The sequence below is a fragment of the Erigeron canadensis genome, chromosome 7 (genome assembly GCF_010389155.1).
Source record: "Erigeron canadensis isolate Cc75 chromosome 7, C_canadensis_v1, whole genome shotgun sequence".
Lineage (NCBI taxonomy): Eukaryota > Viridiplantae > Streptophyta > Magnoliopsida > Asterales > Asteraceae > Erigeron > Erigeron canadensis.
In genome coordinates this window covers 38,728,430-38,741,579 of record NC_057767.1, presented here as the reverse complement: position 1 = coordinate 38,741,579, position 13,150 = coordinate 38,728,430, and the positions used below count along the sequence as shown (strand labels likewise).

The 13,150-nt window shown below is 33.1% G+C and overlaps 2 protein-coding genes across 2 annotated transcripts; both read left to right on the top strand.

Moving 5' to 3' along the window:
• The first annotated feature begins 426 nt into the window (after nt 1-426).
• On the top strand, nt 427-8,843 carry LOC122606728 (RNA polymerase II C-terminal domain phosphatase-like 2). The gene is made up of 16 exons (XM_043779587.1): nt 427-844; nt 1,134-1,604; nt 3,606-3,816; nt 4,167-4,324; nt 4,413-4,483; nt 4,614-4,719; nt 4,793-4,882; nt 5,036-5,138; nt 5,224-5,363; nt 5,455-5,512; nt 5,966-6,099; nt 6,187-6,240; nt 6,456-6,552; nt 6,754-6,896; nt 7,651-7,709; nt 8,325-8,843. The coding sequence occupies exons 1-16, from the start codon at nt 542-544 to the stop codon at nt 8,428-8,430; spliced, it is 2,304 nt and encodes a 767-aa protein (XP_043635522.1). The 5' UTR covers nt 427-541; the 3' UTR covers nt 8,431-8,843.
• Nucleotides 8,844-11,413: 2,570 nt separating this feature from the next.
• On the top strand, nt 11,414-12,923 carry LOC122607652 (lactosylceramide 4-alpha-galactosyltransferase-like). Its single transcript, XM_043780670.1, has one exon. It carries the CDS (start codon nt 11,493-11,495, stop codon nt 12,813-12,815), a length of 1,323 nt encoding a protein of 440 aa, XP_043636605.1. The 5' UTR covers nt 11,414-11,492; the 3' UTR covers nt 12,816-12,923.
• The last annotated feature ends 227 nt before the right edge of the window (nt 12,924-13,150 follow it).

The window sequence follows — 13,150 nt, the reverse complement described above, 5'->3', positions numbered from 1 at the left end:
ATACAATATATATTTATTCATATTACAATCGTTTATTATATGAAACTTAAACTATTTCATATCACATTATAATTACCACACCTTCATCAATACATAACAATGTTTTTATCAATATTAATAATGTTTTTATACTTCTTCATCCGTCTATATACGGATCTAAGTCATACACATATAACTAAGCACGCATGTCAAGTAATAATAATAATCTAACGGCTCAAATGAATCCATCGCGAAAAGCATTCACAACCCATAACATTCATCCGTACAAACCCCCAATGGCATTTACGTAAATACCTCCAAACATCAACCCCTTTCCATCTCCCCTACTCTATAAATACTCCCAAACTCGCTACATTTGAATTCACTTTTAGAGAGAGAAAGAAAACCTCATTTTTTTTTCTTGAGAGAGAAAAAAAAACCCACACAACCTGTGTGAAATTTTAGTTAAAGATTTTTCTTAATTTCTTGATTAATTTCAAGATTTCAACTTTTTTTGTTTTTAATAAAATTTTAATGCAAAGTTTTAATCTTTTCTATATAAATGAGTCGATTAGGGTTTAATAATAATAATAACAATAATAAATGTGTGGTTTATCATGGGGAAGTATGTTTAGGTGAATTGGATGTAATTCCAATTTTGGATGATAAACAGAAATTCTTGTTTCCAAACAACCAAATTAGAATTCACCATTTTACTCAAGTGAGTGAAAGATGTTCACCTCTTTCAGTTCTGCTAACGATTTCGTCGTTTTCGGGGATTCGTTGTAAGCTGGAATCGACGTCTTCCCCTGCTCGACAACAAATGCTTATTGATCTCCACGCCACGTGTTTCTATGAGTTAAAGGTTGCTACTTTGTTACATTTTGTGTAATTTGTTATATATATATGGTTTGTGTATGTATAGGTTTATGTAATTTGTGCCACATTATATGTATATATGTACTTATCAGTAGAAATAGAGCCCCCGGATCAACTAGAACAAACATTATGGTAAAAGGTTATAGGAATGTGACAGTTGTGCATCAATTTTCTAAGAATATATTTGATCTGAACCCTGTAGATATAATATTATGTATGTATAGGTTTAATTTGAGTTGCTAAAGTGCGTGTTGTTGTTGTTGTGATGATTATAGACGGCTGTGGTGGTGATTGGAGATGAAGAGGTACATTTGGTGGCAATGCCAAGCAAATTAAAGAAATTTCCGTGTTTTTGGTGTTGTGTGGTACCGGCACAGTTATACAATGCTTGTCTAGGGATGTTGAATATGAGGTGTTTATCTATTGTGTTTGATCTTGACGAGACGCTTATTGTTGCGAATACAATGAAGTCTTTTGATGATAGAATTGAGGTGTTGACTAGTTGGATCGGGCAAGAGTCTGATCCTGTTAGGGTTTCCGGGATGACTTCTGAGCTTAAACGATATGTTGAGGATCGAGGTTTGTTGAAACAGTATGCAGAAAATGATGCTGTTGTAGATAATGGGCAGACATATAAAGTGAAAATGGAGGAAGTTCCTGTCAATGCTGCTGGTAATGAGAATGTTCTTCGACCGGTTATAAGATTTCCAGAGAAAAATTTAGTCTTAACCCGTATTAATCCAGAGGTTAGAATGTTAACTGGTTCTTTGTATTGCCAATCTTATTTCTTTAATGTCTGGAATATTTTTTGTGGTAAATATGTATATATATTTTTGTAAGTATTACTAGGTATGTTATATTGTCTGTTTAGGAGTGGGTATTTTTTCTATTTCATGCGGTGCTAAAGTTGGTTACCCTAAACTTGTAGTGACTTGAGTCATGTTCAAGTTATTGTATTCACGATACTTTAAGATTTCTTAGCAAAATATCCTGTAGAAACTTAATATGGTTAAGGACGAAACTCTAATGATTAATGTTCGTCTTTATAGTAGTTAAAGGTTAGACAGGGGGACAGATATAGAAGTCATTCAAATAATGACTGTCATTAAATTCTGGAAGTGATATCATTCCCTAAATCTTAGCAAAGTCTCTCTTAGAAACTTCTTCAGCTAAAGACAAAACAGATATGATTTTAGTTCATCTGTGTAGTATATAAGGTTTTGACTGCAATAGATCTTAGCAATTCTTGCGATGTCATCGATTTTTCGTCTTTAGCTAGTGGTCTTTTATTTTACTGATGGAAATAGAATTTTATTAATGTTGAAATCTGACATTTATCAATTTATGTTCAACATAGCTGATTTTACACTTAAGATGTGTGAGTAACTGATATATTTAATTCTTTTCGTCTTATTATGAGTTATAATTATTTTTCGTCTTATTAAGAGTTGCTTAAGGAAGGTATAAAAACAGAGTTATGGCTTACAATAATCAATGTTTTGATTTCTGCATTGTGTGATATACTGTAATTATGAACCAAGTTTGTCGAGTCACTTCTATGAAGGAATAAAAAGAGATATATCAAGTTCTCACAACACTTTTTCCCATATAAAAGTTTGTTTTATTGTATGCATGTAAAACTAGGAGATCCTGTGTTATTGCTCACTAATTGAATTTGCAGAAGTGATGTTAACATGTTATTTGGCTCAATTTATGCATTCAATTTAGGGACTGCTGCTGAGGCACGTTATCAGGGCCTGTTGCTACACACTCAGTCTCATATGTGCTATGTATGCGAGTGTGATGCTTTGGAGGCTCCTTCTATAGTTATAATTTACACACTTTCTCTGCTTTTATGTGGTTAGCTCATTGATTCCTGTAATAAAAACCAATTTCTCCTTTTGACTTTTAAGTCACAGTTATTTATAGGGTATATGATTACAGAAATTAGTAGCAAGTGAACCAACTAAGATTATTTTGGATTGATTTTAAAACATTCGACATCCATTGGGATAACTGGATCTACTGCTAGTCCCTGGATTGTAATATTTTGAGAGGGACCGTTGAATTTTGAAATATGGATTATTTACTAAATCTAGTAGCTTGAACTTAACTGTTTTTTAACTCTTGATGTTTGATGTCTTTTTTGGTCATCTGCTTGGTGTCAAAATTTCCAATTATTCAGAAATTCAAATTTTCTTTTACTCTATCTGGATCTTAAATTGTACTAGTTGGGAAGTGCCCTGAGATACCTGTAAGGATCTTTAGATGACTAATGTTGACAAAGAAATAAGCGCACTTGGATAAAAGCTAATCGACTCTGATGGATTTTAGTATCTTTAGTGGCTACAAACAGTTAACAACTTTGTAATTATGTTACAAGTTTTAACACTTTGGTATCTAGCGATTGATGCTCTTCTTGTTCTTTTGGTACTTTTGTTGTTATTGTTATTATCATTACCAGGGAAGTGATATCTTAGTGATCACACAAAAGGAATAGTACTTGTGGAGAATGAAAGATGGAACACGAGAGGTTTAAAGGGTTAGGGCCCGTTGGTTGGACCTACATGGGGCTGACTTGTGCTGTGTTGCTATGCTTCCACAAGTACTATTGCCTCATAATCAGTGTATAGATATATGTATGTTACATGTATATTATAGATACACACTCACTCACATATATGGATATTTATGTATGTGTTATTAAGTTTTTGTTGATCATTGTCATAATTCATTTGCATGTACAGATTCGTGATACCAGTGTGCTTGTGAGGTTACGACCTGCGTGGGAGGATTTAAGAAGCTATCTAATAGCGAAAGGACGCAAAAGATTTGAAGTGTATGTTTGCACGATGGCTGAAAGAGATTATGCATTGGAGATGTGGAGGTTACTTGACCCGGGGTCACACCTAATTGGATCGAAGCAATTGTTGAATCGTGTTAATTGTGTCAAACCAGGTAAGCATGCTATCTGACTGCGAAGAAAACTATATTTTACGAGTAATCATTGTGTGTATATTTTGTAATATAGCATTCTCATTCTTCCTCTTAGCCTACTCTTGCTGTAGGCCAGTTTCTGAAACTCTTGTTTTTGTTCCATCAACCCATAGTTCTTCTTCCAACACCTGTTTACCTGCATATAACAAAAACATGTGAAATCCACTCAATAATGTAATATTCGAGCACGTATAACAATGGGGTGTATGATATAAATCATGATTATCAGTTAGTTGCTAATTCTTGCATGCTCCAAGTTTTAAGCCTTTTGCTCTAAAATTTTAAGCCTTTCTCTTTCTATTATTTTGTAGGTGCACGTAAGTCTTTGCTTAGTGTCTTCCAAGATCGGAACTGCCATCCAAGGATGGCCATGGTAATTGATGATAGGTTAAAGGTTTGGGAAGAAAAGGACCAGCCTAGAGTTCATGTTGTACCCGCTTTCACTCCTTATTATGCTCCTCAGGCTGAGGTATAGTTAGATTAAACATCAATTTCACCATTTGATTTATTGTATTAATGTACTAATATGATATCATCTCTTGACTTTCTTTTCCTAGACTGCAAATGCGGTTCCAGTTCTCTGTGTGGCTAGGAATGTTGCATGCAATGTTAGAGGTGGTTTCTTTAAGTAAGATGTCTACTTAAAATTGTGAATGCCAATTTATAAACCAGAATTACATCTGATGTTTAAACAAGGCCTTTTATTTGATATTCTGTACACATGAAGAATGTTAATTTACCTATGCTCTGATGGCCAGGGATTTCGACGAGATACTGCTGAGGCGGCTTGCTGAACACTTTTATGAAGACGAAGTTTCAAACCTACCATCTGTACCAGATGTTTGCAACTATCTTGTTTCAGAGGTGAGTAAACAAGACACTTCCATGTTTGATATCTGGAAGAAGTCATGCTTATTGTGTTAAAGCTTGGTTTCAGGATGCCAGTTTTGTACCAAATGGCAACACAAATGCCCCAATGACTGAAGGAATCACTGGTCCTGAAGTTGCACCCAGACTGAGTCAGCAGGTAGGTTTTCTATAGATATGTAATTTGGCTCAGTAAAATTTTGTTTCATTTGTTATGCGTGTAGAATTAAATTATTCAGAACAAGATCTAATTAGAACGCAGTCAAAGTACTGAGTTTCTTTTCTTTTTCTTTTCTGTTATCACTTTATTCAGGATAACAGAAGTGTGGATCCAAAATCTGAAAGATCCCTGCCATCAGTCCTAACTGCAAGTATCTATGGTCCATCGTCTTTCAGATCTGTGGTTCCTTTAGAGAGTATGTAATCATAAAACATCTTTCCCCACATGCAAGACTATATATATTGGTTGATTCTTTATTAATGAATTAAAATATATTGCAGAACCTAGCATACTTGGCCCAATCCAAGGACCTGAGATGTCGAACAAACAGCGAGCTGGTTATAATCCGCCGTCTCATGGTACAGCTAGTTCTTTCTCTTCAGGTTCTCAACCACCTGTATCTGAGGCAAGGGGTGATGAGGTATTATATATTTACCTTAACCGTCAAGCTTGTTGAATATTCTTGTAGTTATCTAGGTCAGTGGTTCATTTACTTTGTCTTCTATTATCAGGCATTTCATGGATTTGGATTGCAAAAGAAGAATCTGCCTCAAGCTGGTCAGCTTTCAGGTATACAAGGGGCTATCAATCGTCTTTTTGTCCAACAGAAATATAATTATTTCCTTTTGATTAAACTCCATAGCATATTATAAAGGTCGTTTTAGATAATTTATCTTAATACGGGGGAAAATGTGTGTGATTTTAATCTTGTATCTTAGGGCCAATAGGCTAGTTTGTCTTTTTACAATGTATAGACAACAATGTATCTTTCATTAAGTAGGGCTTACCCAATCATATATGATGGATCAATTTAAAATTTCATATTTATAAATAGATTTAATACATCATGGACTGGTCCCTTATGTACTATTAACAGATCAAAATATTTATTTTTATGGTTATTGATGGTGGTTTTCTGAACTTGGAAGTCTTGTGTTGAAGAGTTTCGTCAAAAAATCAGGCATCAAATAAATTTTGTTATACTAATTGTTCTTGTTTATTTATTCTTCTTTGTTTTGGAAGACCAAGGTGTACAACACAATCAGTCATCCTTAAGTAACAAAAGAGGGCCCATTGACGGTGGGAATGCGAATCTTCCACAACCATCTTTATCCATTGGAGTGCTGCAGGAAATTGGACAAAGATGCGGTTCTAAGGTATGCCAATTTGTTCTAGTGGAAAAACAAGCTTTTCTTTCTGGTTATCATTTTTGTGCTTAATGAAATTTTTATATTTATTTATAGGTTGAATACAGATCAATTTTGAGCTCCAGCAGGGATTGGCAGTTCTCTTATGAGGTGAGCAGAGTACACCATTAGTATTTTTAGCCTACTTTATTTGATGCTACAAAACAAATAATAAAAAAAATAAAAATAGGATAAGTTTTGTTTTGTAGCAGTTGTTTAGAAATGTTCAAATAATTTGCTTAATGCCGTTTCTGCTATTTGAGTTCTATTGTTCCTATTATATGATATATGGTATGGTATGTCCTGAATATGTCTTGGCGATGCAGGTGATGTTTACAGGCGAGAAAATTGGTATTGGGATGGGTAAGACAAGAAAGGATGCGCAGCAACAGGCTGCTGAGAACGCCCTTCGCAGCTTGGCTGGTGAGAATATCCATGTATCTCTAATGCATGTGGTTTACCTGTTGATTTGAAATTTCCTCCTATCAAATTTGTTTTCTTGAAATAGAATTGTAACCTGATCAAATTCCATGTGTTCAATCTTCTCTTATTTCACCTTACACTAGACAATTTTCACTATGTAAAGCGTAGATTATAACATATGCTCTTTTCGTTTTATTACAGATAAATATGCAGCATATATAATTTCCCGGTCTGAAACAATAAACAAAGAGCTTGATAACCAATCTAGTGACATGGAAAATGGTTTTTTATGGGATTCTGATTCTGACGAATCACTTGTTAAAGATGTCGACAACTCATCTGAGGTGGGAATCCATATTTATGATACTTTTTATATTCCATTCAGCTAAAAACATTAGTTGTGCACTTGTGCTTAGATAAAGGGTATATGGGCAGACTGCCAGATAGCATGTGTTACTCCTACTGTTTGGCGTTTCTTTAATGCTCTGGATGAAGGTAATAGTTGGTGGTCAGCCCATTGTGTAGTCTAGAGGCAGCGAAATGCGCGGGTTGGGTGGGGTTAACGGGGGAAAACATGTGACTGTGTTGTACAGTTTATAGACGATTGTTAAAAGTTTTCAACTATTTGAGAAATATTGGTGTCTGATATTTACACAGAGTTTGTTATATGAAATAATAATCTAGTTATTCTAATGATTAGCTCGTTTGATGCCTAAAAAAAGTACACTTAAAGGACACTTTATGCACGTTTTTAAAAGCTAAATTCTTTTTATGTACTTTTTTGACCCGTTGGAGATAAAATAAACAAAGCACGAATCAGATTGGTTAGAAAATTGGTCAAAGTTGCCACCTCTAGTTTTTAACCATTGTCCAAGTACTCCCATGCAATTAAAAGTTTCATGTTGATGTCTGTTAATTAAACGCTATTTTGTTTTTGTTCTTTAACTTCACTTATGAGGGTGAGTAGATTTACAAACACACTTCTTGTCATTTGTACTAAAAAATGTCATGGAGTGTTGTTGTCACTATACAAAAAAGTTTTGTTGATCAGACGAACATAATTTAATCAAATGTGTATGAAAAATAATGGCCTTACAGGTTCCTGAAATGAGGCGTTCTAATTTGACAGGCCAGCAGAAAAGAGGCGAATCTGCAAGGTAAAGAATCTGATGAAGGATTGGAAAGTCATAAAGCTAACAGTAGATTACCCTGAGTCTTGGGATATATTATTTTGCTTAGGAATAGACTCTCAATTTTACTCACCTTTGGTTTGACAACCCTTTGACAAATGGATTATTAAATAAGAAAGCTGACAAAAAAGTCTATAATCTAGCGATGACAATGCCATTGAAAGACATAAGTCACTGAGTCCTATATAAACAAGTGAATATATACATATGTTAAAACATGATCAAAGGCAAATCAGCTGAAGTGACTGTTTAGCTGCTCTTTAAAGTTTAGTGCATCATTTAGTCTGCATTACACATTCTGCTACTATTTCTATTTTAAGGATGAATTGAAGATATATCATGATATTCTCTTTGAATTCAAAGTGACTTAACACCCTCACATAAGGAATATCAGATGGTAGAGGTGGTAAAATGGGTGGGTTGGGTACCAGGTCTAAACGGGTCAGTTTGGTTTTGGTTTCAATTTGTCCATTAAAAATATACTAGTGGCAACTCTTGACTGGTTAGACCCTCTATAAGATTATTGTTCTTGAAATCTTTCATGAATAATCATTACTAATTCTTGTTCTGTTCGTGTTATAGGTTGCCAGAATTTACAAGTAAAAGGTCTAAAGAAGAACCACTTCAAAATTCTTTAGATTCATCATCCTCATGGCAGCAACCAAAGAAACGTAACAGAGTTGTATGAGGCCAGTGGTATATGTCAATTGCCAAAACATACTCGATGGTGGAACGACAAGTGGCTTCTGAACCCATGATTTTGAGTTCCAGCTACACAGAAAAGAGAATTAGAAACATCTGGTGATGTGAATATAAAGGATCTGAAAACCCTTGTCAACAAGTTGTAAAGGTGGTCCTGGAAATCTTGAGGCCCGGGGTTTGTTTCTACACACCCTTTTTGATAGAAAGCTTGTAAGTATGGTTTAGATATGGTGGTTGATCGCTTTGAAAGCCAAGGCAAGCAATGGCTGATTTTGGTCAACCCTTTCTTCCCAGAAGAATTTGGGGTTTTGACGTTGTAAATTACATCTTGATTGTAGAATAGAGAACAGGAATCAAAGTTCTTGATATTACAGGAAATCCGGTGCCATTTTGAGACAATTTGATTCACCAGCTGTTGTATCTTGTCTGTGTGTTCTACTTTTACTTTAAACACATACACAATTCAAAAGAATGGTGAAAATAACAATCCAGTGCAAAATATATATTCAGTAAATTATTGTTTTAACTTGATTCTTGATTTCATGAATGGAAACCTTATCAAAACAACAATCCAGTGCATAAATCATCTATTTTTGTAATTTTATCGATTAACTTTGCTTGAATAGAACTCTATTTCAACTTTTGAAAACCTTTTTTATACAGATAAATATCAGCCTATGGCCCTTTATCGACCTATGTCCGATTTTTATTTGTGAAGTGAAGGTGATGCATCGGATGCCAAACTTGATGGCTTTACTATGAATTCTGCAGAGACCATTGACATGTATGTTACAAGTGCAGACATTAAAAGTGGGTAATATAATCTTCCAAAGTGGGTAATAAATCGAAAAATACAAAACTAGAACATATAACTTGGGTGAACAATAAATTAGAAGCAACTAACGTAAAAAGCTAAACGTCAAGAACTAATGAAGAGAATATAAATCTCCTGTTTCTCCAAAATATGGATTAAATGTCCCAATTGTATCTGTAATGGGCACAAACACTACTAATAAACAATATTAGTGAGATTAATGAAACCCAACTTGCACTCCGGTGCTCCTCATGTTTCCAATTCTTTTGACTTAAAGCTTTTTATATGTAGAACATAATTCCAATTAGGACTTATAATAATACTTTTGACCAAGTATTTTATATATAGAACATAATTACACAATTAGGACTTATAATAATACTAAAATGTTATAGTAGAGCACTAGATTTTAGACCCGTGTCCAACACTGGACACGAGACTTACGACATTATTAATATTAGATATTAATACATGTAACTCATAAAAGTTTATAAATTCAAAGTTGAATTTATAAGTGGATACCAAGTGTTCAATTCTAATGCCAAAAATATCAAGCTAATAGAAAGAAAACTAATGTGATAAAAGAACATTGGAAGGATATACCATCCTTCATCATTTGAAAGATTTCTTTATAGACGAAATTTGTTGTAGTATTTTTTGTCTTTTCATTTTTGTCACATATTAACACCTTAAAGCCCCTTATCGACTTAACTCGAGATACTGCAATGTACAATTGTTCGTGTGTGAAAACCGGGCTTGTAGATAGAAATCAATTTAAATAACATTGTAAAATTAATTATTTTAGTTTTTAGTTTTTTATTAATTAAATAAAATTATGTAAAAAACTAAATAATGACATCAGCGAGAGACAACTTGATGAAATCGAGCGATATGATTGGTTAATAAGTCATTAGTTCAACTGTTTTTTCAAATATATTAAAATTAAAATAGTACAATTACTATTAAAATCTTAATATATTTGCATTAACTTTAATTTATTTTTAATTATATATATATATATATATAATAAAACATATTATTGGATATATATTAGTTATTATTTTATTGGATAAATATTAGCTATTATTCTATCGGATATATATTATTTATTGTTATATTTGTTTATTATATTAAAATTATCGGGTAAAAAATATAAATTGGATATATATAAGTTATCATTTTATTTGATAAATATTAGCTATTATTCTATTGGATATATATTAGCTATTATTATATTTGTTTATTATATTAAAATTATCGGGTTAAAAGTGTAAATTTGTGATAGAAAAAAAAAATGTAAATTAAAGTCAAAATTAAAAACCAAAGTCAAAATTAAGAAATCGAGAATTGTGATTGATCGATAAGTTATTAAAGCAACTGTGTTTTAGTATAATAAAAGATTATACTATTCATACTTCCTCAACCATGACCTTATTATAAAACTTCAACGTTTCCGTACCTTACCAAACTTATTAGATTAGTTCTTAAACCTATAACTAAAAGCTTATTACTCTTTCATTTTGATTGTCCACCTTACAATTTGATGTGTGTTAAAATTTTTTGTCCGTTTTAACAAAAAGTAAAAAAGTTACCTGTTATCCTTAGATTGTTTTATATTTTATTTTTAAATTTAATTTTTAATGTATAGTTGTGGATAAACATAACTAGAAGGAGGGAGTATTCAACTTTCTTATTGAGTCATCTTAGACGTAGTTTAAACAGTTTTTGATATATCCAAAATATATTTAGCTGTTAAAATAACATATACAGTGGTATATAACATTATAACATCTTAAAACCATACCTAATCACATAAGTTTATCGTTAAAAAAAAACTTAAGTTTATCTTGATTACAGATTGGAATGATCGTTGAACAAGCAAAATCAATCATGTCATATTTAATTTTGATACCATGAGTTCCAAGCGCAAGAATATATATATTAATAAATTTATATCCACAGAAAGCTTTTCATGCTTACACTTCTCTTTTGGTGGCTAAACTTATAATCACCTACATCTGTCCACACACTAACAGCCCTATTCCTCAACTCTCATTGGCCCAAATTCCATCACTTTCCACAATCTAAATACACCTTACCATTAACGATTATTAATCACACACCTGATCACATTGACTTAAAAAAAGTCCGACTTTATCCAAATTCCACACAATTAAAGACTTACAAAAACTCAATTTTTATGGAGACTATAATTCTTGAAAAGTGAAAGCCCAATGATCACAAAGGTTGTTCCCGGCGCCGATCAACGGCGGAGCCACCACCGTCACCGCCATTCAAAGTTTTACATGTTCACCACTTTTTGTTTGATAGCCATTACATGCACTTACATGTTTAATACAAACACTTTCATCTCAAATATTTCATTCAATTTTAGCCCAAAATCCACAACCCCATTTTCACCAAGTGATCTTTTTAACAACAACCAAACATTCATCATCAATCAACTGAAATCGACTTCCTCAATTCAAAACCCGGTCTTGATCGTTAAAGAAATCGTAATTCAAAAAACCAAGAATGACCATGAACATGGTCATGTTGATGTCACACCTATCAAATGGTTCAAGAACAAGTTACCCGAATTCGATATCTTGAAATCTAACCAAGATTTCGCAACTCGGGCCAATGAGTTTCTTAAAGATTGTAAAGTTCGGTTCTTTATGACATGGATTTCTTCAACACCTTTGAGTTTCTTTGGCGAAAGAGAGTTTCTTGCGGTGGACGCTTTGTTTAAAACAAACCCGGATAGTTGTTTGATGATATTATCAAACACTATGGATTCTGATCACGGGTTTCAGATACTGAAACCCGTGATTGACCTTGGGTTCCGTGTTCAAGCGATTGAACCGGACCTTGACTTTTTATTTCAAAATACTCCCGCCAAGTATTGGTTTGATCATATCAAGAATGGAAATAATGACCCTGGTGAAATCCCATTAGCCCAAAACTTATCAAACTTAATTCGCCTCGTCGTTCTTTACAAATATGGTGGCGTTTACCTCGACACCGATTTCATCCCTTTAAAAGATTTTAGCCGGTTACGAAACTCGATAGGAGCGCAAAGCGTGAACCCATCAGGGAATTGGACTAGACTGAACAATGCAGTCTTGATTTTTGATAAAAACCATCCATTATTATACAAATTTATTCAAGAATTTGCATTGACTTTCAATGGAAATAGATGGGGACATAATGGGCCATATCTTGTTTCAAGGGTAGTAGAAAGAAGTCTAGAAAACATGAAGCATGATGCAAATTTTAGTGTGTTACCACCGGCGGCGTTTTATCCGGTGGATTGGAGAAGAATTAGTGGGTTATTCCGGCGGCCGGTGAACCAAGTTCACCGGAGATGGGTGGAAGCAAAGGTGAAAGCTTTGAAAAATTCAAGTTATGGGGTTCATTTGTGGAATAAACAAAGTAGAAGGTTAAGAATTGAAGATGAAAGTATTATGGCAAGATTAATCTCTCATCATTGCGTCGTATGTATATTTGTGAACAAAAGTCAAATATTTCCCCAAAATGATTTTTTGATTTCTTGACAATTTTTTGATAATTTTTTTTGTTGATTTACATAAGAAAAGTTTTTGATTTTTACTTTGTAAGTATAAAGATGGTATACTGGTATACAATTGTAATTTTTTTTTTTTATGAACGAATGGAGCATATAAACATGGTATGCATATCAATTAGCGTGTATTGCTTGAATAAAGTTACTTGTTTGAGTAGAGAAAATTGAAATGAAATTGAGATTTGTTGTTCTATGTATAGAACCTTATTTGAAAAAATTGTATTAGTACATAGTGAGAAATTATTCTTAAAAACGAAAGAAAAGAAAAAACTGCACTTTATTTTGGTATTTCGTTTTCTTTTACTT